The sequence below is a fragment of the Pristis pectinata genome, chromosome 21, assembly GCF_009764475.1.
Source record: "Pristis pectinata isolate sPriPec2 chromosome 21, sPriPec2.1.pri, whole genome shotgun sequence".
In the NCBI taxonomy this organism is placed as follows: domain Eukaryota; kingdom Metazoa; phylum Chordata; class Chondrichthyes; order Rhinopristiformes; family Pristidae; genus Pristis; species Pristis pectinata.
In genome coordinates this window covers 37,311,547-37,337,387 of record NC_067425.1, presented here as the reverse complement: position 1 = coordinate 37,337,387, position 25,841 = coordinate 37,311,547, and the positions used below count along the sequence as shown (strand labels likewise).

The window sequence follows — 25,841 nt, the reverse complement described above, 5'->3', positions numbered from 1 at the left end:
GTGGGTAAGTTACTGGAGGGAATTCTGAGGGACAAGATCTACCAGCAGTTGTATAGACAGTCTGATTAGGAGGAGTCAGCATGGCTTTGTGCGTGGAAAGTCATGCTTGATGAACATTTTAGATTTTTTTGAAGAGGTAACCAGAAGGGTAGATGAGGGTGGGGCAGTGGATGTTGTCTATTTGGGCTTTAGCAAGGCCTTCAGCAAGGTCCCACATGGCAGGCTGGTCTGGAAGGTTGGGTCCCATGGAATCCAGGGAGAGCTAGTTTGGTGGATTCAAAGTTGTCTCGGAGGTAGGAAGCAGAGGATGGTGGTTGAAGGTTGTTTCTCGGAATGGAGACTGGTGACTAGTGTACTGCAGGGGTCAGTGTTGGGAACCTTGTTATTCATTATTTATATAAATGATTTGGTAAGAAGTACATGGATTGAGCTAAGAGAGGAAGTGTGAAGCAGGTACAATGGTATCATTTCAGAAGCACTTGGACAGGTACATGGAGGGGCGGGGCTTGGAGGCATATGGACCGAATGCAGGAAATTGGGACTTGGGTGAGTGGGCACCATGGTCGGCATGGACTGGTTGGGCCGAAGGGCCTATATTGCTGCTGTATTGCTCTGTGACTCTAACCCCCACCAATGGCTACACTGTAGTGTGAAAGGTCATGGCTGTCATGTGACACCACTGAGTACTGGTCAAAAGCAACACCACTGTCAATCAAGGTCTGGCTCCACCCCCTCATTAGCACACACTCTTGACCACTGGTTCCTGTGCACACCTCTCGTACCTGGCCATGACTCATTGGACCTGTTGAATTACCTGAGCTGGCTCCACCCAGCTCTCCAGCACTATAAAGGATGCCACACGTGCGTGGCTCTTCCTCTTTTTGATTGCTCTGGGGTTGAAGCCACGCTGAGGGACCACTGGTAAGAGTGTGCACTTCCACAGGGGTTTAAGAGCATCCTAAGTAGATTCCTGGTAGCGTAGAGCCGATGCTCGTCTAGAGTCAGGGGGTTCAGGCACCGTATTGCATTTTCCCTGATTGTTTGTAACTAGTTCTCTGTGTGTGTGTGTGTGTGTGTGTGTGTGTGTGTGTGTGTGTGTGTGTGTGTGTGTGTGTGTGTGTGTGTGTGTGTGTGTGTGTGTGTGTGTACGCATGCACTTCACCCCCATTGCAACTCCCCTCACGTTTTGCAATCACCCATGTGCGTGTATCCGTTCCCGTTCATTCTGTCCCCGCGTTTGTCTTTGTAAATAAATCCTTTTTTTAAAAATCCAAAGACTGTCCAGAGTCTTCTACCTTTGACACCATAAAGAACCTTTTCCCACAACGCTTTTCCCATAGCGGTTAGCGCGACGCTATTACAGCACCAGTGATCGGGGTTCGATTCCCGTCGCTGTCTGTAAGAAGTTTGTACGTTCTCCTGTGTCTGCGTGGGTTTCCTCCGGGTGCTCCGGTTTCCTCCCACATTCTAAAGACGTACAGGTAGGTTAATTTGGGGTTTAAAATGGGCGGCGCAGACTCGTTAGGCCAGAAGGGCCTGTTACCACGCTGTAAAAATAAAAAAAAACAACCACTGCAGAGCAAGAATGTGCATCTAAAGCAAGGCACATCCAGACAAGTCCTTCCACCTCTGACCATCAACGGTAATCCTCCCCAGCCCATCTTATTCTCCCCACATTCACCGCAATTCCTCCCAGATTCACCTCACCTCCATTCTTGGCACAATTTATAGTGACCCATCAAACTATCTTTGGGACATGGGAAGACATTGGAGAACTGGGAGGAAACCCCATGGTCAGAAGAAGGTCAGGATCGAATCTGGATCTCTGCTGGGGTGAGGCAGCAGCTGTGCCAAGGCGCTGCCCATGGATCACCCAGCTCCGCGCAACATCATTCATGGAACTCACTCCCAACACTGACCATGTTGTGACGTGTACAGTCAGATAAGAGTAAAAAGTAATAAGAATTGGGAAGATACCAAACCATTCTCAAAAATCAATTCAATGAAACCGTTCATTCCACACTGACAGGGATGTCTGAGATCAATGAAACCAATCACCGAACTGAGGCTGTGGTCCCATTCATAAATTACCTGATGGGAGCCATGGGTCCAGTCATAAATCAGCAACACAAGCCAGGGATCCAATCTTAAATCAGGTACAGGAATCTATTAATAAATCACCTAAAGACAACCTGGATCCATTCATTAATTACCAAAAGGGAGTTTGGAATCCATTCAAAACTCAGATGCGAGCCATGCTTCTGTTCATAAATCATTTACAGTGACTGGGGATCCATTCATAAAATATCAAATAGAAACTCAGGACTCATACATAACTCACGTACTGGAAGCCTTGGATCAATTCACTGATTGCCAACAGTGGCTCGAGACTCATTCATCAATCAGCTCATGCAGAAGTGGGAGAACACAGCCTGCCCTGCCAGTAGTGCAGTCACTGGGATCAAACAATGGTCACATACTGCCTTGGTACAAACTCCGTGGAGACATTATTGAGATAACTTACTGCCTAAAAAGGTGTTGAGGTGAACCCAGTAATTATGGACCAGTTTGTTCAACCTTGGTGGACAAGAAGTTCCAGAAACAAAATGAGGAAGAGAATTAGGGCTTACTTGGGCAAGTGTGGCTTGGTCAGAGAAAGCAGCCTGGATGGAAACCATGGTGATGAACGTGTTTGGTGTTTGCTGATGAACAGAGGGGGTCGGTGAGGGAAATGTGGCAGATGGGAGCTTCTAAAAGGCAGCCATGTGGTGTGTTTGCCAACAAGGTCGAAGGCCAAAGGAGAAGGCGGCAGTAAGAGAGAGAAACCAGGTCCAAGTGACAGCAAACAAGCTCTGGGGTGAAAGGTTGTTTGTTGGATTGTACGAAGTGAAGTGTGGAGATCCCCAGGGCTCAGTGCTGGGACCAATGCCTCCACATATCATGGTTTAGACTTGGACTTACACACACCATCTACTGATGGCACGAAGCTTGGAGGTGGAGAGGACCATGAGGAGAAGACGTCAAGGAGCGTGGCCAGGTGAATGGGGAGAGGGTGGGGCAGGTGAAATGTAATGCTGAGAACGTGAAGTGGTACATTGTGGTGGGAAGGATGAGGAGGAGGCAAATACTGAAAGGTGCACAGGAACAGGGAGACACAAGAGGTTCTGCAGTGCTGGAACCTGCAGGAACTCAGCAGGTCGGGCAGCAACCACGGAGGGAAATAAACAGTCAACGTTTTGGGACGAGACCCTTCATCGGGACAGGAGAGGAAGAGGGCAGAAGCTGGAATAAGGTGGTGGGGGAGGGGGAGGAGCACAGGCTGGCAGGTGACAAGTGGGTCTGGGTGGGGGGGGGGGAAGGGGAAGGGGAACATGTCGTGCAGTGAATTGTGACAGGGCAGGTTGAGGTGGTTGGAGTACAGGATCTTGGGCTCGTGGCCTTTATACAGAGACTCCCCCTGAGCCTGCTGCTTCTCCCACTCCCTCCTGTGTTTACCTCGCCCTTCTCCCTCAGTCCTTTGCTTTTCCTGTTGCCAAGGTAACACAGGCCCAGTGAAGCGTCAGGCCAACGTCAGGGGCTGAGAGAGTTCTGGCCCCACGTGGGACAGTCTCGTCCCAAGGTCAGAGCTGATATTTGTGAGGAGTTTATTCTGTGGACCTCCGGGCTCTGTTGTGTCCTGAGGGTGGGGCAGTCGGCCCCAAGGGGGCAGAGCTCCAGCTGAAGGCCACACTCTGCACGTTGTGGCCGACCTGCAACTGTGCTCACCCCTCCTGCCAGGCTCGTGTTCCGTGGGGAGGAGGCGGGGCGAGGACTGGCCTCTCAGCAACTACCCCACCCCTGCAGTGCTGCAGTGGACGATCGGCCAGCGGCGACGTCCACGGTCCGTGCAAGCGGCAGAGGCCATCGCTCCAGCTGGCACACTCACCTTCAGCACAAACGTGTTGTCTCTGTCCGGCATTTCCAGCGGCATGGTGGTCCGCACTTCCACAATCGCCGAGAGGGGGATGCTGACGCGAGACTTGGTCGACTGCCAATAAAACACAACAGGTTACCGCGTATGACCAGTCGCTCCGGACCCGTCACCCACCGGACAGCGGCCGCACCAATCCCACGGCTGTCCCGCGACCTGCACAGGGAGCAGAGCCAAGTCCACTGGCAGCTGAAGCCCCCCGTCCTAGGCACGTTCCAATTAATGACAAGGATTCAAGAAGACACGGGATGCGGGACACAGGACACCATACTCCGACCTGACAGATCACCAGAGGGATGGCCACGGATGGCACAAAATGGGCAAATTCTAAACAGGTGGAGAGTGAAGTGTTTTTGTTAAGAATGAGGAGAGGCAATGTAAGCCAATGGTGTGACTTCACAACAGTGTGGATATGGAGGAACCGAGGGTGGATGTGCCCAGGTTTTTTTTTTATTTTACAAATGTTTTTTTTTATTTTACAAACATTTATTTGCTAAAAACACCACAAAAGGACATCCAGTGTCAAAACTACTACAACTAATACAATCAAGTAGAAGAAAAACGATGCCATCTACACAACTACAGCAATAACGCAAAATTAACAACCCCAAAACACAACCGCAATACTTCAGATGAGAATCCCATTCACACCGTCCACGAGGGGCCCACCGAGCGCAGAACTCAACCAGGGTGCCCACAGATACCATGTGCTCCCTCTCCAAGGACACCCGCGTGCAGACGTGAACCCAGAAGACGGGCAGGCAGGCGGACTGGCCGGAACCCTCGGCTGCCTGGACCTGTGCCCAGGTCTTTGAAGGGGAAGGACAGATTACAGAGGCTATGAAGAACTCATTCAGTTGATTGCTTTTATAAACATTGCCAAAGAGTACAGGGGAAGATGCTGAACCTTTACACAACACAGCTCCGGGGCTCAGTTCTCGACACTGTGAATGCAGGGGAGGCTCAATCAGCAATGTGGCAGTGGTCCGGAAGGTGAGATCACAGGGATCCCAGGTGAGCCAGCCAACGGGAGTGGCTTGGTGGTAGGAGTCAGAGGGTGGGAGTGGAGGGGTGTTTTTCAGACTGGAGGCCGGTGACCAGTGGTGCGCTGCAGGGATTGGTGCTGGGTCCTCTGTTCCTTTTTGTATTTACGATGTGGATGAGAATGTAGTTGGTGTGACCAGCAAGTCTGTGGATAACATTGAAATTAGTGGTGTGGTGGGGAGTGAAGGAAGTTGTCTCAGGTTACAACAGGATCTAGATAAATGGCAGATGGAACTTAACTCAGACAAATGTGAAGTGATGCGTTTAAACCTGGGTGGGACTTTCACCGTGGATGGCAGGGCCCTGGGGAGTGTTGCAGAGTGGAGAGTACAGGTACATAGTTCCCTGAAAGTAGCGACAGGTGAAGAAGGCATACAGCAATGTTTGCCCTCATCAGATGGGCACTGAGTACAAGGATTCTTACACAACCTCACACTCAACATCAGCAAGACCAAGCAATTGATTGTGGACTTCAGGAAGGGGAAGTCGGGAGAACACACACCAGTCCTCACTGAGAAGTCAGCGGTGGGAAGGGTGAGCAGCTTCAAGTTCCTGGGCATCAACAGCTCAGAGGATCTATCCTGGGCCCAACACATTGATGCAATCACGAAGAAGTTAGGAGATTGAGGAGATTTGGTATGTCACCAAAGACTCTTGCAAATTTCTACAGATGTACAGTGGAGAGCATTCTGACTGGTTGCATCACCGCCTGGTACGGAGGCTGCAATGCACAGGATCACAAGATGCTGCAGAGGGTTGTAGACTGAGCCAGCTCCATCACGGGCACAACCCTCCCCACCATTGAGCACATCTTCAAGAGGCAGTGCCTCAAGAACAGTCCATGAACACTACCTCATTATTCCTCTTCTGCACTTTTTCTTTTTGTAACTTATAGTAATTTTTATGTCTTGCACTGTACTGCTGCTGCAAAACATACCATGTGGATATATACGTATGTCAGTGATAATAAACCTGATTCTGAAGAGTTGGGACGTCATGTTACAGCTGCAATGGACATTGGTGAGACCGCACCTGGAGTACTGTGTGTACAGTAGTTCTGGTCACCCAGCTATAGGGAGGATGTGATTAAACTAGAGAGGATGCAGAAAAGATTCACAAGGATATTGCCGGGACTGGAGGGCTTGAGTCAGGAGAGACTGGACAGGCTGGGACTGTTTACCCTGGAGTGAAGGAGGCTGAGGGGTGACCTTGGAGGTTTCAGAAAATCATGAGGGGCACAAATAAGGTGGATGGTCAGTCTTTTTCCCCAAGGTAGGGGAGTCCAAAACCAGAGGGCGTAGGTTTAGGTTAGAGGGGAAAGATTTAAAGGGGACACAAGGGGCAAATTTTTCACCCAGTGGGTGGTTGGGTATATGGAACGAGCTGCCAGAGGAAGTGGCAGAGGCGGGTACAGTTACAGCGTATAAAAGGCATTTGGACTGGTACATGGACAGGAAAGGCAGAGAGGGGTATGGGTCTAATGCAGGCCAGTGGGACGTGCTCAGGACCGCACTCTGATCGGCCGATTGGGCCTGTCTGTGTTCTGTAGAACTTTGTTTTTACTGGTTGGTGAGCAAGCTTATGGACATAGTTGTTACATTTCCCTCTGCAGGTGGTGTGTGCTGCCAGTTCTCCTTTATTCACACGGTTGCTGGAGTCCAACGTGTCTGACCACAGGATGAGGTGGGGAACAGGAATTGGACTGGAACAGCAATGCCAAGGTATGAGGATCCTATTCACTGTGCTTCACTCGATTATCCACAAAGCTACACGACTGTTGCCAAATTCATCTGGTTACAGACATCTGGCAGAAACAGACCTCTCGGCCCATCCGTACTAGCCCCATTTACCCACACTTTGTCTGTGGGCTTTCTCTGCCTTGTCCACTCAAGTCTGGACACTTTTCAATGCTGTGAGAGTCTTTGCCTCCACCTCTCCCTCAGGCAGTGCGTTCCCAATCCCAATCACCCTCTGGCAAAGAAATCCTACCTCAGGACCCCCATAAGCCCCTTACCCGTGACCCTGGTTTCAGACACCTCAGGACCCCCATAAGCCCCTTACCCGTGACCCTGGTTTCAGACACCTCTGCCATGGGGTTCACTGATTCACTGATTCACTGATCAGCAGTCCCCTGGCCTGGCTCCAGACTCGGTTGGAATGGACGATAAATGCTGGCTCTGCTGGCCACATCCACCTCTACCTCTTCCAGTTCCAGGTCTGAGGTGACCATTTATTTCCGTTTATATTTCACATGGAACCCCCAGTTCATCATTCACCCTGGGTGAGAATGGATTACTTCAGCTGCAGTTCCATGGAGGGAATCCATGTGACAGGGGGCAATGACTCAAGGGGATGGTGGGGGCAGGGGTGGGAGCACAGGAAGAAGCACAAGGAGCAGCGTCAATCAGCAAGCAGAATAACCAAAGGCCACGTGATCGACGGGGCAGGTGCCAGTGGGCTCTCAGCAGAGGGGACATCTGCTCATTTCCAGAGGAGAAACCTCTCCATTACAGCAGTGCCCTGCACCAGGCCTTATCAAAACATCATTTGCTACTGGAGGAAGAAACCCAATTCTTTACCAAGAACCAGATCCTTGTTGCTGGTGGAAGTGAAGCCACAGACAATACCAAGAAGCTCTCTGGCTTTAACCCAGAGTCTCTGGAAACTTCTGAAAGAGGTGCCTCACAAAAGGATAAGTAACAAGAACCCATCGCGTTGAAGTCATGAAGGGAGGTTTGTCCAACCGGCAGGATCCAAGTGGGCCATTTCAGGTTTGTCACCTGCCAGCAGTGAGGTGCCACAGGGACCAGTGCAGAGACTGCAGTGGTTTACACAGCGTTAATGACTTGCAGAAGCTAATGTACAGTCACCAGATTTGCAGACAACACAAAAATAGGTGGGGATGCAAGCCATGAGGAGGACGCAAAGTCCAGAGAGACACCCATGGGTGGGTGGGGAAAAAGTTGGCAAATGAAGTAAAATGTGGGATAACATCAAGTTGCACAAAAGAGCAGAGTTTTATTAGAATAGAGGAGCTGCAACAATCAGCGGCAGAAGTTTGGGGACCAGTACAGGGAAAGTCCAGAACCAGAGGGAAAGGTCTCAGAACAAGAGGGTATCCATTCGGAACTGAGGCAGAACTACTTCTCTCAGTGGGTTGAAGGTCCATGGAATGGACAGCCGAGGGGACAGAGTGCTGGAGGACATTTGAAGCTGAGGGCAAAGTCTGTCAGCGAGGGGTTTGAAAGCTAAGGGTACCGAGCAGGAAGTGGACGACGAGTCTTGGATCAGCTTTGATCCCATTGAACGGTGAAGCAGGTGAGGGGCTGAATGGCCTTTTTGTGCTTCCTGTGGCCTCACGGTCTTATCCCAGAGGTGCTGTTACCGCAGGGCTCCCTCACCCACAGCTCTGGCACAGAGTGCTCACCGGGTGTTTGATCCTGACAAGGTCAGACCGCAGTGGGTCTGAAGAGCTGCCCCTGGCCCCAGGTGTGTCTCGTTTCTGGCCACCAGCTCCTCTTCTCTCCGCAACCTCTGGCACTCGGCACGGTGATGAAACGTCCACAGCAAATCAACAGCACCTCCTCTGCTCTCCCCTCACCTGCCCGATTTGCCGAATGTTTCCAGCATTTTCTCCTCAGTTCAGATTCCCAGCAGTTTGTTCCTGCTTTAAAACCAGCGGAGCCACAGGATCCCGTCTCTCGGCCGCGTTCGCCCCCAGACGGGAAATCTGAAGTTGCTGTTGGTGAATGCCTGTGGATGGTCAGCACCAGGTCCTGAACACACCGCTATTCACGCAATCTTCCTGCATCAGGGTGTGGTGGTGCAGTGGTGCAGCCCCATCCCGCTGCATCACTGTCGTCTCTGGGCACAGCGGTGCAGCCCCAGCCTGCTGCATCACTGCTGTCTCTGGGCACAGGGTATAGGCCCAGCCTGCTGCATCACTGCTGTCTCTGGGCACAGGATATAGGCCCAGCCTGCTGCATCACTGCTGTCTCTGGGCACAGGGTATAGGCCCAGCCTGCTGCATCACTGCTGTCTCTGGGCACAGGGTATAGGCCCAGCCTGCTGCATCACTGCTGTCTCTGGGCACAGGGTATAGGCCCAGCCTGCTGCATCACTGCTGTCTCTGGGCACAGGGTATAGGCCCAGCCTGCTGCATCACTGCTGTCTCTGGGCACAGGGTATAGGCCCAGCCTGCTGCATCACTGCTGTCTCTGGGCACAGGGCTGCAGCCCGTCACCCCACCGCTGTCTCTGGTCCTGTCAGGCCGGGATTGCATCGTCTGGGTTTCCCCCGGGTCCTCCAGCCACTCCCACCTCCCGAAACATGCGGGTCACTGGTGAACTGCCCACTGTAACTGGTCCCTGGAGAGGGCGAGGGGTAGGACATGTGGATTGGATGGGAAATGTCATAGATCACACAGCACAGAAACAGGCCCTTTGGCTGAACCCGACCATGCCGACCGTGTTGCCCAGCGAGCTGGTTCCATCTGCCTGCGTTTGGCTCACAGCCCTCTAAAGCTCTCCTAACCATGGACTTATCTAGATGGCTTTTAAACGTTGCTAATGTGTCCGCCTCAGCCACTATTTCTGGCAGCTCATTCCAAATACGCACCACCCTTTGTGTGAAAAAGCTGCCCTGATGTCCCTATCAAATCTCTCGCCTCTGATCTTAAACCTCTGCCCTCTTGTTTTTAGCTCCCCCTCCCTGGGAAAAAGATTTAGTGTGCCTTCATAGAATCATAGAACAATACAGCACAATACAGGCCCTTCAGCCCACCATGTTGTGCCAACCTTTAAACCACACCTAAGACTATCTCACCCCTTCCTCCCACATATCCCTCTATTTTAAATTCCTCCATATGCTTATCTAGCAATCACTTGAATTTGACAAATGTATCTGCCTCCACCACCACCCCAGGCAGTGCATTCCATGCACCAACCACTCTCTGGGTAAAAAAAACCTTCCTCTGAAATCTCCCTTGAACTTCCCTCCCATTACTTTAAAGCCATGCCCTCTTGTATTGAGCATTGGTGCCCTGGGAAAGAGGCGCTGGCTGTCCACTCTATCTATTCCTCTTAATATTTTGTACACCTCTATCATGTCTCCCCTCATCCTCCTTCTCTCCAATGAGTAAAGCCCTAGCTCCCTTAGTCTCTCCTCATAATCCATACTCTCTAATCCAGGCAGCATCCTGGTAAAACTCCTCTGCACCCTTTCCAACACTTCCACATCCTTCCTATAATGAGGTGACCAGAACTGGACACAGTACTCTAAGTGTGGTCTAACCAGAGTTTTGTAAAGCTGCATCATTGCCTCGCGGCTCTTAAACTCGATGCCACGACTTATGAAAGCTAACATCCCATAAGCTTTCTTAACTACCCTATCCACCTGCGAGGCAACTTTCAGTGATCTGTGGATATGGACCCCCAGATCCCTGTGCTCCTCTACACTGCCCAGAATCCTGCCATTAACTTTGTACTCCACCTTGGAGTCTATCCTTCCAAAATGTACCATCTCACACTTCTCCGGATTGAACTCCATCTGCCACTTCTCAGCCCAGCTCTGCATCCTATCAATGTCCCTCTGCAATCTTTAACAGTCCTCCACACTATGCACAACACCACCAACCTTTGTGTCATCCGCAAACTTGTCAACCCACCCTTCTACCCCCTCATCCAAGTCATTAATAAAAATCATGAAAAGCAGAGGTTCCAGAACCGACCCTTGTAGGACACCACTAGTCACAGCCCTCTAATCTGAATGCACTCCCTCCACCACAACCCTCTACAGGCAAGCCAATTCTGAATCCACACAGCCAAGCTTCCCTGGATCCCATGCCCTCTGACCTGAAGAAGCCTAACAATGTGGAACCTTGTCAAACGCCTTACTAAAATCCACGTAGATCACATCCACTGCACTACCCTCATCAATCTTCCTGGTCACCTCCTCAAAGAACCCTATCAGGCTTGTGAGACATGATCTGCCCCTCACAAGCCATGTTGGCTGTCACTGATCAGGACATGATTCTTTAAATGCCCATAGATCCTATCTCAAAGAATCCTTTCCAACAGCTTGCCCACCACAGACATAAGGCTCACTGGTCTGTAGTTCCCTAGACTATCCCTACTACCTTTTTTGAATAAGGGGACAACATTCGCCACCCTCCAATCCTCCGGTACCATCCCCGTGGACAACGAGGACTCAAAGATCCTAGCCAGCAGTTCAGCAATTTCCTCCCTCGCCTCACGAAGCAGCCTGGGGAATATTCCGTCAGGCCCTGGGGAATATTCCATCAGGCCCTGGGGACTTATCTGTCTTAATATTTTCTAACAGCTCCAACACATCCTCTCTCTTGTTATCTACATGCTCTAGAACATTAACCTTATCAACATTGTCCTCAGCATCATCAAGGCCCCTCTCCTTGGTGAATACTGAAGAGAAGTATTCATTGAGAACCTCAGCCACTTCCACAGCTTCCAGTCACAGCTTCCTACCTTTGTCCCTAATCGGTCCTACCTTTATTCTCGTCATCCTTCTGCTCTTGGGTTGGTGGCGTTGTAGATAGTGTGGAGGGCTGTCAGAGGTTACAGCAGGACATAGGTAGGATGCAAAGCTGGACTAAAAAGTGGCAGATGGAGTTCAACCCAGATAAGTGTGAAGTGGTTCATTTTGGTAGGTCAAATATGATGGCAGAATATAGTATTAATGGTAGGACTCTTGGCACTGTGGAGGATTAGAGGGATCTTGGGGTCCGAGTCCATAGGATGCTCAAAGCAGCTGCACAGGTTGACTCTGTGGTTAAGAAGGCATATGGTGTATTGTCCTTCATCAATTGGGGAATTGAATTTAAGAGCCGAGAGGTAATGCTGCAGCTATATAGGTCCCTGGTCACACAGCACTTGGAGCACTGTGCTCAGTTCTGGTCACCTCACTACAAGAAGGATGTGGAAGCCATAGAGAGGGTGCAGAGGAGACTTACAAGGATGCTGCCTGGATTGGGGAGCATGCCTTATGAAAACAGGTTGCGGGAACTCAGCCTTTTCTCCTTGGAGCGATGGAGGATGAGGGGGGACCTGATAGAGGTGTATAAGATGATGAGAGGCATTGATCGTGTGGATAGTCAGAGGCTTTTCCCCAGGGCTGGAATGGTTGCCACAAGAGAACACAGGTTTAAGATGCTGGGGAGTAGGTATAGAGATGTCAGGGGTAAGTTTTTTTACTCAGAGAGTGGTGAGCGCGTGGAATGGGCTGCCGGCAACGGTGGTGGAGGCTGATACGATAGGGTCTTTTAAGGGACTTTTGGACAGGTACATGGAGCTGAGAAAAATAGAGGGCTATGGGTAAGCCTAGTAATTTCTAAGGTAGGGACATGTTCGGCACAGCTTTGTGGGCCAAAGGGCCTGAATCATGTTGTAGGTTTTCTACGTTTCTAAGTGAAAAATGCCTTGGGGTTTTCCTTAACCCTACTCGCCAAGGCCTTTTCATGTCCCCTTCTTGCTCTCCTCAGCCCCTTCTGAAGTTCCTTCCTTGCTACCCTATATTCCTCATGAGCCCTATCTGATCCTTGCTGCTTACACCTTATGTATGCTGCCTTCTTCTTCCTAACTAGTTGTTCCACCTCTCTCGTCACCCATGGTTCCTTCACTCTGCCATTCCTTCTCTGCCTCACTGGGATAAATTTATCCCTAACATCCTGCAAGAGATCCCTGAACATCGACCATATCTCCATAGTACATTCCCCTTCAAAAATGTCGCCTCAGTTTACACTCTCTAGTTCTTGCCTTATAGCCTCATAATTTGCCCTTACCCAATTAAATATCTTCCCGTCCTCTTTGCTCCTATCCCTGTCCATGACAATGCTAAAGGTTATGGAGCAGTGGTCACTGTCCCCCAAATGCTCACCCACTGATAGATCTGTCACCTGACCCGGTTCATTACCTAAAACTAGATCTAATATGGCATTCCCTCTAGTCGGCCTGTCAACATACTGTGACAGAAATCCATCCTGGACACACTTAACAAACTCTGCCCCATCTAAACCTTTGGCACTAAGTAGGTGCCAATCAATATTTGGGAAGTTGAAGTCTCCCACGATAATAACCCTGTTATTCTTGCATCTTTCCAAAATCTGCCTCCCAATCTGCTCCTCAGCATCCCTGCTGCTACCAGGGGGGCCTACAGAATACTCCCAGTAGAGTAACTGCTCCTTTCTTGTTCCTAACTTCCACCCATACTGACTCTAGAGAGGATCCTTCTACATTATCCACCCTTTCTGCAGCTGTAACTGTGTCCCTGACCAGTAACGCCACCCCTCCTCCTCTTCTCCCCCCTTCCCTATCCCTTTTGAAACACTGAAATCCGGGAACATTCAGTGTCCATTCCTGCCCTAGTGACAGCCAAGTCTCTGCAAGAGCCACAATATCATAGTTCCATGTACTTATCCAAGCTCTCAGTTCATCACCCTTATTCCTGATGCTTCTTGCATTTAAGTAAATGCACTTTAGCCCATCCACCTTTCTACTTTTACACCCTATACTCTGCTTCTCCTTCCTCAAAGCCTCTCTATATGTTAGATCTGACTTTACTCCATGCACTTCTTCCACTGACCTATCCCTCCAGTTCCCATCCCCCTCGCAAACTAGTTTAAACCCTCCCGAACAACACCAGCAAACCTGCCTGCAAGGATATTGGTCCCCCTCGAGTTCAGGTGTAACCCATCCACTCTGTACAGGTCCCACCTTCCCCAGAAGAGATCCCAATGATCCAAAAATCTAAAACCCTCCCTCCTGCACCAACTCCTCAGCCACGCATTCATCTGCCATCTCCTCCTATTCTTACCTTCACTATCACATGGCACTGGCAGCAATCCTGAGATTGCTACTCTTGAGGTCCTGTTCTTCAGCCTTCTGCCTAGCTCCCTAAACTCACTTTTCAGGACCTCATCCCCCTTCCTACCTATGTCATTGGTACCAACATGAACCACAACGTCTGGCTGCTTTCCCTCCCACTCAAGAATACTGTGGACCCGATCAGAGACATCCTGGACCCTGGCACCTGGGAGGCAACATACCATCCGGGATTCCCGCTCACGTCCACAGGATCACCTGTCTGGCCCCCTAACTAGAGTCCCCTATCACTAGTGCCCTCCTCTCTCCTTCCCTACCCTTCTGAGCCACAGGGCCAGACTCTATGCCAGAGGCACTGCCACTGTTGCTTCCCCCAGGTGGGCTGTCTCCCCCAGCAGTACTCAAGCAGGAGTACTTATTGTCAAGGGGTACAGCCACAGGGGTACTCTCTAGTATTCCCCTTCCCCCTCCTGACTGTGACCCAATTGCCTGACTCCCGTGGCCCCGGCGTGACCACCTGCCTATAACTCCTCTCTATCACCTCCTCATTCTCTCTGACCACACGAAGGTCATCGAGCTGCCTCTCCAGTCCCTAATGCGGTCCCTTAGGAGCTGCACTCGAAACACCGGGTGCAGATGTGGCCGTCCTGGAGGCTGGGAGACTCTAGGACCTCCCACACCTGACACCAAGCACAGAAAACCGCACTCATACCGCTTCCTTTCCTACCTTGCCTCGCCCAGTTACCACCTAAGCCCGTTGAGCCAAAGCTACCTCTCACTCCGCTGCCCACTCCGAACGCTGCCCGCTGGATATGGCAGTCTTCTTTTTAAACTGTTCGCGCTACCCGCTGACGTCACGCGCCTGTGCAGTCCTGCTCCACTATTCCCGAATAGTTAAAAAAAACACTTATCCGCTCCGAAGTCCTCGGCCAATTCTTTCGCCGAAACAAAACGAAATCTTTCACCCCATGTCGCTCATGATCTTATATACCTCTGTCAGGTCACCCCTCAATCTCCTACGTTCCAGAGAATAAAGTCCTTGTCTACACACCCTCTCCTTGTATTTCAGGCCCTCAAATCCAGGCAACATCCTGGTAAATTTTCTGCACTCTTTCTAGTTTAATAACATCTTTATTATAATAAGGCAGCTAAAACTGGATACAATACTCCAAGTGCGACCTCACCAATGCCTTATATAACTGCAATGTAACTTCCCAACTCCCTCTTTGTGATGACAAGACCCCTGTCGTTGGTACCAACATTCACCACAACCACTGGCTGCTCACACTCCCACTTGAGAATGTTCTGAACTGCTCAGAGACATCCTTGACTCTGGCACCCAGGTGGCAACACACCAGCCTGATGCTCCTTTTGCAACCACAGAATCTCCTGTCTGTCTGCTGTCACTACTCCCCTTCCCGACTTCTCCCTTCCCCACTGAGCCTCAGAGCCGGTCTCAGTGCCACCAACCTGGCTGCTGTTGCTGTGCCCACAAATGTTGTGGGCCAGCAGTACCCAAAGGGGTAGACTTGTTGCTGAGGGGAATGGCCACAGGGGGACCCTGCCCCATCCCCTTCCCTCTCCTGGTGGTCACCCAACCATCTGCAGCCTGCACCTTAGGAGTGACCACCTCACTAAAGCTCTGGTCACTGATGCTCTCAGCATCCTGGACGATCCCAAGTACGTCCAACTCCAGCTCCATTCCTGGCAGTCTCCCTGATCTCCCACGTCCTGCAGGAGGAGCATGACACTGCCCTGACTGCCATCCCAGCTGCACTGACTCTAAAAAAGGACATGGCAGACCTTCCCTGTTTCCTTCCTCCGCTCTACCTCCTGAGCCAAGCTCCGCACTCCCACACTGGTCGCTCTGCTAAACCTCACCTTCCTTTCATTGGTTAAAGTGCCCTCCAATTAGCTAACCAATGACTCACTCTCAGCTCCCAACTCCTGTAAAAACATGGGGAGAGCTAAATGGGATCAGTGTAAGTGGATGTTTGACATTTGGTGTGCACTCATGGGGGGTCAGGGTAAGGGGGGTCCTGTGCTCAGCAGGGGGCCATGCTCGGGGGGGAGGACCTGGACCTGCTGGGTGCTGTGTAACTCCATCGCGTGGGCCAGACTGGAGGCTGACCCTGCCGTACAGATCGTGCCCCTGAAGGAACTCAGACCCTGCAGTAGGCTGAGAGTTACCCAGTGCTGAAGCTGTATTTGAATCCCATCAGATAAAAACCAAACCTGTTGCATTCACCCCGAATCCCTGATCTTTTGGTCTTATTCCCCTTCTTCACACTGCAGCAGTTATTCCAGGAGCTTTATTGTGACCCTCAGGTCCACCATGTTAGGAAGCAACAAGAAACAGTAACAGTTGTTTTTGGGACTGAGTGCAGGTGCACCGTGAAGATCCCCAGGACTGCTGCCTTTCTCGATATAAATGATTTAGACGTGGACGTGCAGGAACGATTTCCAGAACTACCGATGACACAAAGCTTGGAGGTGTAGAGGACTGTGAGGAGGAGTAGATGTCAAGGAGCGTGGACAGGTGAATGGGGAGAGGGTGGGGCAGGTGAAATGTAATGCTGAGAACGTGAAGTGGTACATTGTGGTGGGAAGGATGACAAGAGGCAAATACTGAAAGGTGCACAGGAACAGGGAGATCTGGGGTACATGTTGCACTGAATTGTAAGTGACAAGGCAGGTTGAGATGGTGGTTAAAGTACAGGATCCTGGACTTCACACATAAGTAAAGGCAGAGAGTCTAAGAGCAAGGAAGTGGTAATGAGTGTTTCTAGTACTGGATTGGCCACAGCCGGAGCCACACTGAATCGTGTCAGTTGTGGGAGCCACACTTCAGGAAAGGTGTGATGGCTCTGGAGAGGGTGGAGAAGGGATTCACCAAAAAGGATTCCAGGGATGAGGGACTTCAGCTGTGTGGATAGACTAGACAAGCTGGGGTTGTTCCCCTTGGACCAGAGGAGGTTGTGAGGGGATCCGATGGAGGGATTTGAAATCATGGAGATTATATACATAGTAGGTAGTGAGAGCCTGTTCCCACCGGAGGAAGTGTCACAGACAAGGAGATATGGAATGAAGGTAAAGAACAGGAGGAAAACCTGTTTTTAAAATGTCAGTGGCTGGGGGTTTGGGATGGAGTTCTGGGGGTAGTGATGGCGGATTCCGTTGTTGAGTTCAGAAGGGAGAAGGGTGAGGACAGGGTACAAGCGCCCGACTCATATATGGCCCATACACAAGAGCCAGTGCTTGGGAGGCCGGCGGGTTGGATTTGTCGTCTGCTGCAGGGCAACAAGGCATCGTTGGGAACTGTCCACAGGAATGGAACCCTGCTGTACCCTGGGGCTATTCGAGAGGGTAGGGCAGTGAGAGCAGCTGGGCATCCCTACAAAGAGCCAGCACGGACTCAACTGGCCAAATGGCCGCCTTTAGCACTGTAACCAGTAGGCGACTTGGACTTAATGTCAGCCGGAGGCAGAAGCCATCAGTTGTCATTGGGGTCACACGGGTGAGGGTACCCCTCCTCTGATCCAATGGGACACCTCCATCAACCTGGAAACTGCCCCCTTCCCAGCGATGACCATTTCCCCACCAGGCAGAGAAATTCGACGGAACACCATCCACTGAACAAAATAAAGCTCTCCCTCAACAATAAACCTGGTTTCCCATTCCAGAACACACCCCAATACACTCCATCAACCCCGCTGTATCCCACAATGTTGGTCTGTGTATTTCAAAGACACTTCCAGCCGGATACAATCGACAACTCAGCGCAAGATAGCACTGAGCAACTTGAAACAGGAAATGGAAGGTCACTCAGTCCCTTGAAGTCTGTACCACCATTTCACTGGATCCAACTCTGCCTCACAGCCCTTCAAGCCCAGCCTAAAGATGTGGCGCTGCCCACCAGTGATTAAGCCCCAGGATGTGCTGGTACAGGGTAGAGTCCGGCTTTCCTCTCCTTTCCACATTCACCGCTGTGGGATCCGACTGAAGGGCCAACTCTGCCCCTTCTCCAGGTCTCCCGCCAGGGGAAACTTCTTCATTCAACCCTTCATCCTTATAACACCCCAAGCCAGTTACCCTCAGTCTGTTATACCCAATGGAACACAAATTTACTCAACTCGATCTGCCTCATTGAACCAGTGCTGTTGAGACGAGGCCATGGTCTTGTCACAGACACAGGTCTCCAGCACAGTTGCTGCAATCTTACCTTTGGTGGGACGTAGAACTCCAGGATGAATCGTTCTTCTTCAATTCCCACAGCTTTCCGTAGCAGCACTCGGCACTTCTGCCACTGTGAGCTGCTCAGGCTGTTGGTGTCATCAGCCAACATGTAGCGCAGCGTTCCTTCCCTCTGGATGTCCTGCAGTTCCACCTTAGAGGAGGACAACTTCGTTAAACACAAGCGCTCAAGTTTCTGGCTCCATTTGTCATGGGTGTCGCTCTCAAGTCTACTCCCCGAGGAGTCTTCATCTCCTTCAGGCCTTGCACCCAGTAGAGGCTCAGCCGATGACCTCCACTGCAACATCTCCTTCATCCCGTCAACCATGCACATGCTCATGTTCCGCAGAGAAAACCCTTTCTTAAATTTAGGCCTGGCAGAAGCACTGAACGACACATCCTCCGAGCTCCGGGAATGGCCCAGATTGGACATGTTGCAGACTTGCTGCTGTCTCGGGAACCTGATGGAGTTTGATGTGTTATCTCCTCTCGAGAGAGATTCAGAGTCCGCTTTCCTCTGGAGACCTGCTTCCCCGGGCGGCAGCTGGCAGCTCTGAGTGTCGGAGAATGGAGCAACGCTGTACTTGGCTGGAGAGTGTGAGAGGTAGGACCCATTCACCTCTCGTGCAAAGTACTCCACAAAATGGGAAGCAAAGTGTTGTGAGAAATTGGCTTCTATCCCTGAGCATTCATAATGAGGATTTTCACTGATAAATACCCGGAATTTCTGGGCAAAATCAGAAGCAGCGGCGCGTGCCTGGACCTCACAAAACTCCTTCCAGTCTGGAACGTCTTGTAATGAATCCTGACTTCCAGAGTCACCATTCATGGCTAGTTCACTGGTGTCCCAATGAGGCTGCACAAGAAGCAGGGAGAGAGAGACTTTGTTACTTCTGCTGCCAACAGTCATACAATTAGCATCCAGAAACATTAACCAAACGTATTCCCAAGTGAACACCCAGGGCCGTGAGTAATTCTAACATCCCGTGACTGCTCTGAAATCATAAAATTCTATCACCCTCCCGAACAAACCAAGCGAGACATTTGGTCCCACTCCCCACACAGGACGTTGAGATGTGTTCTCTCTGGTCACCCTTTACCCAAGGCCCTCTCAGTCATTCCCATTGCACCTACTTACCACACCACCAGCCAGCTCTTTCCTGGGTTGTACACGACCCACTGTGCAAAAAACTCCTTCTTCCCTCCAAGTTCCTTAGTCAATGATTGAGGTACAAACACTAAAGGTTCACACAGCAATGATGAGCGAGGTCTCTTGGAATGGAATTACACATCCATTAAATGCCGGTGGTGTGGAACAGTTACAGCTGCAGTATCCTTTAACTTCCCTGTAAGTGAGTGAGCTGCCACACTGCACCCCCGACCCCCGTGTGTAACGGCCCCTCACCCCCGACCTCCTGTGTGTAACGGTCCCTTACCCCTGATCCGACCCCCCCTGTAATGGCCCCTCACCCCTGACCCATGCTGTGTGACACTGAAGCAAATGAAATAATTGACCTAAACCACAGATACATCGCAGTCCCGGGGTCTGTGATGGCCAGGCACTGAGTCACTCAGCTGCAGTTTGCCCTCTGCGTTTTCCCTGCTGTAAACGCTCCCTTCCCCTGTCAAACCCAGTCAGTGGGCAGGACCAGTTCCTCTGCTCTCACTGCTTCGTGCAGAGTTCGTGTCAGTGGAGCCAAACCTGCCACAAGCACACACTTAACAAACCCAACAGAGGTTCAGGCCACTGTACCGAGAAGCAGTCTTGTGGTGTTCACACTGACCCCGCTCAATACACCGTTTACAGTGGAGATCCAGAATGAACTGTTTAACAGGAGCAGGAAAGTGGTCACCTTGGCTCCAACACACCTGTCTCATCCCCAAAAACCCTTTGTAAATGTTGCTGATCATTGCTGGGGTTCAGAAGGCCTGATTTTGGTGGGAGAGCGCACAGAATGACAATGGACACGGACTTACAACAAATACACAGGAGCGAACAGTGCAGTCGAAGCAGGGTGGGGTGTGCAGTAAAATTCACTGTGCGCAGTCAGACACCCGGAGCAGATCAGGCACAACTTAATGGTGTGTCTCTGATCTCCTGAACTGCATTGAGACAAACCGGAGAATGACACAGACCACCGACGTGATTGGGAGATGAATTCTCAGTACGCCAAGCCAGGTCATTCGGGGGCTTGACAGGCAGGGGCCGTGCAAACTTCAGCTGAAGTCCCTGAGGATGGTGACTGAAGGGAAGGTCCAGAGAAACCATCACCGGCTGGGCAGTGGACGAACAAAGAGGCTGCCATGTGTTTGCATGGCAGAGCAGGAAGTTGGTTCCCTCCAACACACAGCGCTTGGTGAAACAGTCACTGACGTGAGTCGGAACCGTCCTCCTGATTCATCTGGTCTCAGCCCCTGCCGCCAGCTGGGACACCTGCCAGGGAACCTTCAGTGTTGTTTCACCCACACACAGGAGTCCGCAGTTTAACACTCAATCGATCGCTCTGGCTGCTCCCCCCAGTACCAAGAGAAGCACAGTGGTGAAAATTCATCCAAGTCCCCAGAGAGTTGACCAGAGCCGGCCATGGACAATTTATTCACACCCAATAATGACCAAGTGCCCTCCTGCAAACAGCTGAAGCTGTGCTTGGACGTTGTTGGTTAGGAGAACACCCCCGACTGTGAATGCTGCTTGCAGCCCAGACAGAAGGTTTAACTGGAAGGGTTGGTGCTGAACAGCTGCGAGACGTCCTGTCGGCATGGAGGATGACGATAATGATCTTACACGCCAAGGACAGGAAACAACAATCTTCCTTTCAGCTTCCCAGTGGGAGCCAGGCAGCCAAATCCCAGGCACGCAGGAGATCGGTGATACTAGAGATGGTGGGGAACTGTTTATCATTTACATGTAGGAACATTGCAAGTTGCCGAGCACTCCACGAGTTGTAATCCCAACAGGGAGTCATCAGGAATTCCCAGAATCTGGCCGACAGATCACGTGGTGAAGCTTTGACCTACCTTTCCACACTTGGACCAGATCAAAGGAGCTTCAAAAACACAGAAATTTTTTCATCTGTGTCAGGGACTTTAGTAAATCATGATTCTTTTACCAACTAAAGAAAATAATCTCTCAAAATAATCCCAGACTGCCAACACTTTGAAACCATCACCCATGTCACCAGGGGCAGAGAGGCAGGTTGCTGCCCACAGACCACGGGGGAGGTGGTCAGCAGGCTGCAGGAGTGGGCAGGGTGTACGTCACACCAGGGCCTCAGCGCCGACTCACCTACCAGGTCAGCAGCTGAACACTGTGTGTGCCAAAATCAGTCGCTTGGCTGGTTTTCATTCAGATGAACAAAAGACGACTAAATACGAGAAGGGAGATTGTGGGGCTGAGTGTGTTTTAGGTTGGAACAACCTGGGGATAACGGGACATTGTGTCGGGGGTGGGAGAAGATGCGCGTGGTATCAGATACCACGCCGTAGCGCTGGGTGGGCTCTGCCCCACTCAGCGAGGCAGCAGCCGACGTGTCCACACACCTTTAGCGCAGGCCACTGAACATTGCATTCCCAGTGCAGCTGCAGAATTCCCATGGGACTGCATTGATCCCTCTGATGAGTGAGGTGGTATCTCCGGTGCAGCCAAGGCATTCCCGGGACACGAAGACAAAGGGGTTCCCAAAAGCCGAGGCCCTGCAGAACACTGTAATCCTGCACTCCACGGGTGGAGCCGGCAGATGGGAACCAAGGCCAAATCGGCCCTCAAACACCAACGTCTGATGTGAATGTAAAACCTGGGGCTGCACAACTGTGGACGTGAAACACCTGCAGCCCTTTGCTGCATTCAGACCAGTGGCAGAGGCCTGAGAGACACCAGAGAAACTGTCAGGGCTCGGCCAGTCTCACAGACACCAGTGCGGGTCCCAACACATCACAGGGGACAGGAGCAAAGGGGAGGGACAGGGGGATTGTTTTTTAATAGGGTTTTTATTATAAGGTTTAGTTTTTACAAGGTTTTTTTTATAAGCTGTTATATAAGTTTTAATTGGAAATAGTGGGGGCTGGACAGCGCAGCCGCATGACGTCAGCAGGTAAGGTGAGGGCAGTTTAAAAAGCAAACCGCCATATCCAGCGGGCAGCGTCGGAGCGGGCAGTGGAGTGAGAGGGAGCAGAGTGTTCTGGGCTTTGGCTTAAGGGGCTGAGGCGTAAAGGGGCAAGGAGGGTGAGTCACTGGTAAGTAGGTAAAGGTAAGGTTTACCTGTTATCTGTTTATAAATTTTTAAGTAGGAAAAACTAGGGGAGAAAGAAAAGAATTAGTTGGAGGACATGGTGGTGTGCTGCAGCTGCTTGATGTGGGAGCTCGTGGACCTTGCTGTGTTCCATGATGGCCACATCTGCAGTAAGTGCTTGAGGCTGGAGGAACTTCAGCTCAGAATTGATGAGCTGGAGTTGCAGCTTCAAACACTGCAAAGCATCGGGGGGGGAGAGAGTTATGTAGATATTGTGCATCAGGAGACAGTCACCCCCCTCTTACAACAGGTACGTCTGGGGTCCAGGAAGTAGATAGAAGGGTGACTGTCAGGGGAAGGCAAAGGTAAAAGAAAACGAACGGGCAGATAGAGCAGAGGACCCCGGAGGCTGTTCCCCTCAATAACAGGTTCTCCGCTTTGGAAGCTGTTGAGGGAGATGACCTGCCGGAGCCTAACAGCAGTAGCCAGGTCTCTGGCACTGGGACCGGTCCTGCTGCTCAGAAGGGAAGGGAGGAGAAGAGGAAGGCAGTAGTGATAGGGGACTTGATAGTCAGGGAAACAGATAGGAGGTTCTGTGGCAGTGAGCATGAACCCCGGATGGTATGTTGCCTCCCAGGTGCCAGGGTCCGGGATGTCACTGATCGGGTCCACAGGATTCTAGAGCGGGAGGGAGAACAGCCAGAAGTCGTGGTTCATGTTGGTACCAATGACATAGGTGGGAAGAGGGATGAGGTCCTGAAAAGTGAGTTTAGGGAGCTAGGCAGAAGGCTGAAGGACAGGACCTCGAGGTTAGCGATCTCGGGATTGCTGCCAGTGCCACGCGATAGTGAAGGGAGGAATAGGAGGAGATGGCAGATAAATGCGTGGCTGAGGAATTGGTGCAGGAGGGAGGATTTTAGATTTTTGGATCATTGGGATATCTTCTGGGGAAGGTGGGACCTGTACAGAGAGGACAGGTTACACCCGAACCTGAGGGGAGCCAATATCCGCGCAGGCAGGTTTTCTAGGGTGGTTCAGGAGGGTTTAAACTAGTTTGTGAGGGGGAAGGGAACCGGAGGAGTAGGTCAGAGGAAGAAGGGGATGGGGAAAAGTCAGATCTGACAGGCAGAGAGGCTTTGAGGAAGGAGAAGCAGAGTACAGTCTATAAAAGTATGGATGGGCTAAAGTGCATTTACTTAAATGCAAGAAGCATCAGGAATAAGGGAGATGAACTGAGAGCTTGGATAAGTACATGGGACTATGATATTGTGGCTATTACAGAGACATGGCTGACATCAGGGCAGGAACGGATATTGAATATTTCTGGTTTTCAGTGTTTTAAAAGGGATGGGGGGAGGAGGGGAGAAGAGGAGGAGGGGTGGTGTTACTGGCCAGGGACACAGTTACAGCTGCAGAAAGGGTGGATAATGTAGAAGGATCCTCTCTAGAGTCAATATGGGTGGAAGTTAGGAACAAGAAAGGAGCAGTTACTCTACTGGGAGTATTCTATAGGCCCCCCGGTAGCAGTAGGGATGCTGAGGAGCAGATTGGGAGGCAGATTTTGGAAAGATGCAAAAATAACAGGGTTATTATCGTGGAAGACTTCAACTTCCCAAATATTGATTGGCACCTGCTTAGTGCCAAAGGTTTAGAAGGGGCAGAGTTTGTTAAGTGTGTCCAGGACGGATTCCTGTCACAGTACGTTGACAGGCTGACTAGAGGGAATGCCATATTAGATCTAGTTTTAGGTAATGAACCAGGTCAGGTGACAGATCTCTCAGTGGGTGAGCATTTGGGGGAAAGTGACCATTGCTCCATAACCTTTAGCATTGTCATGGACAGGGATAGGAGCAAAGAGGCCAGGAAGATATTTAATTGGGGGAAGACGAATTATGAGGCTATAAGGCGAGAACTAGAGAGTGTAAATTGGGATGACATTTTTGAAGGGAAATGTACTATGGAGATGTGGTCGATGTTCAGGGATCTCTTGCAGGATGTTAGGGATAAATTTGTCCCGGTGAGGTAGAGAAGGAATGGCAGGGTGAAGGAACCATGGGTGACGAGAGAGGTGGAACAACTAGTTAGGAAGAAGAGGGCAGCATACATAAGGTGTAAGCAGCAAGGATCAGACAGGGCTCGTGAGGAATATAGAGTAGCAAGGAAGGAACTTAAGAAGGGGATGAGGAGAGAGAGAAGGGGACGTGAAAAGGTTTTGGCGAGTAGGGTTAAGGAGAATCCCAAGGCTTTTTTCTCATACGTGAAGAGCAGAAGGATGGCTAGAGTAAAGGTAGGTCCGATTAAAGACAAAGGTGGGAGGATGTGCCTGGAAGCTGTGGAAGTGGGTGAGGTTCTCAATGAATACTTCTCTTCAGTATTCACCAAAGAGAGGGGTCTTGATGACGCTGAGGACAGTGTTGGTAAGGGTAATGTTCTAGAGTATGTAGATATCAAGAGAGAGGATGTGTCGGAGCTGTTAGAAAATATTAGGACAGATAAGTTCCCGGGGCCTGACGGTATATTCCCCAGGCTGCTTCATGAGGCGAGGGAGGAGATTGCTGAACCCTTGGCTAGGATCTTTGAGTCCTCGTTGTCCACGGGGATGGAACCAGAGGATTGGAGGGTGGCGAATGTTGTCCCCTTATTCAAAAAAGGTAGTAGGGATAGTCCAGGGAACTACAGACCAGTGAGCCTTACGTCTGTGGTAGGTAAGCTGTTGGAAAGGATTCTAAGAGATAGGATCTATGAGCATTTAGAGAATCATGGACTGATTAGGGACAGCCAGCATGGCTTTGTGAAGGGAAGATCTTGCCTCACAAGCCTGATAGCGTTCTTTGAGGAGGTGACCAGGAAGATTGATGAGGGTAGTGCAGTAGATGTGGTCTACATGGATGTAAGGCGTTTCATAAGGTTCCACATGGTAGGCTCCTTCAGAAGGTCAGAGGCCAAGGGATCCAGGGAGGCTTGGCAGTGTGGATTCAGTATTGGCTTGCCTGTAGAAAGCAGAGGGTTGTGGTGGAGGGAGTGCCCTCGGATTGGAGGGCTGTGACTAGTGGTGTCCCACAGGGATCGGTTCTGGGACCTCTACTTTTTGTGATACTTATTAATGACTTAGATGAGGGGGTGGAAGGGTGGGTTAGCAAGTTTGCAGATGACACAAAGGTTGGTGGTGTTGTGGATAGTGTGGAGGGCTGTCGAAGCTTACAGAGGGATATTGATAGGATGCAGAGCTGGGCTGACAAGTAGCAGATGGAGTTCAATCCAGAGAAATGTGAAGTAGTACACTTTGGAAGGACAAACTCCAAGGCGGAGTACAAGGTAAATGGCAGGATTCTGGGCAGTGTAGAGGAGCAGAGGGATCTGGGGGTTCATGTCCACAGATCACTGAAAGTTGCCTCACAGGTGGATAGGGTAGTTAAGACAGCTTATGGGATGTTAGCTTTCATAAGTCATGGGATCGAGTTTAAGAGCCGCGAAGTAATGATGCAGCTTTACAAAACTCTGGTTAGACCACAC

General features: G+C 50.8%; 1 protein-coding gene across 7 annotated transcripts in view; it reads right to left on the bottom strand.

The window, feature by feature from the left end:
* LOC127581246 (SH2B adapter protein 2) overlaps positions 1–25,841 on the bottom strand; it is a 120,666-nt gene that overhangs the window by 74,727 nt on the left and 20,098 nt on the right. For all 7 annotated transcript variants that reach the window (XM_052035441.1, XM_052035439.1, XM_052035443.1 and 4 more), the window contains 2 exons: positions 18,089–18,955; positions 3,926–4,027 (listed from right to left, as the gene is read on the bottom strand). In XM_052035441.1, coding sequence (XP_051891401.1) covers positions 3,926–4,027; positions 18,089–18,928 — 942 coding nt within the window. In that variant the 5' untranslated portion in view covers positions 18,929–18,955. The remainder of the gene's footprint in view (positions 1–3,925; positions 4,028–18,088; positions 18,956–25,841) is intronic.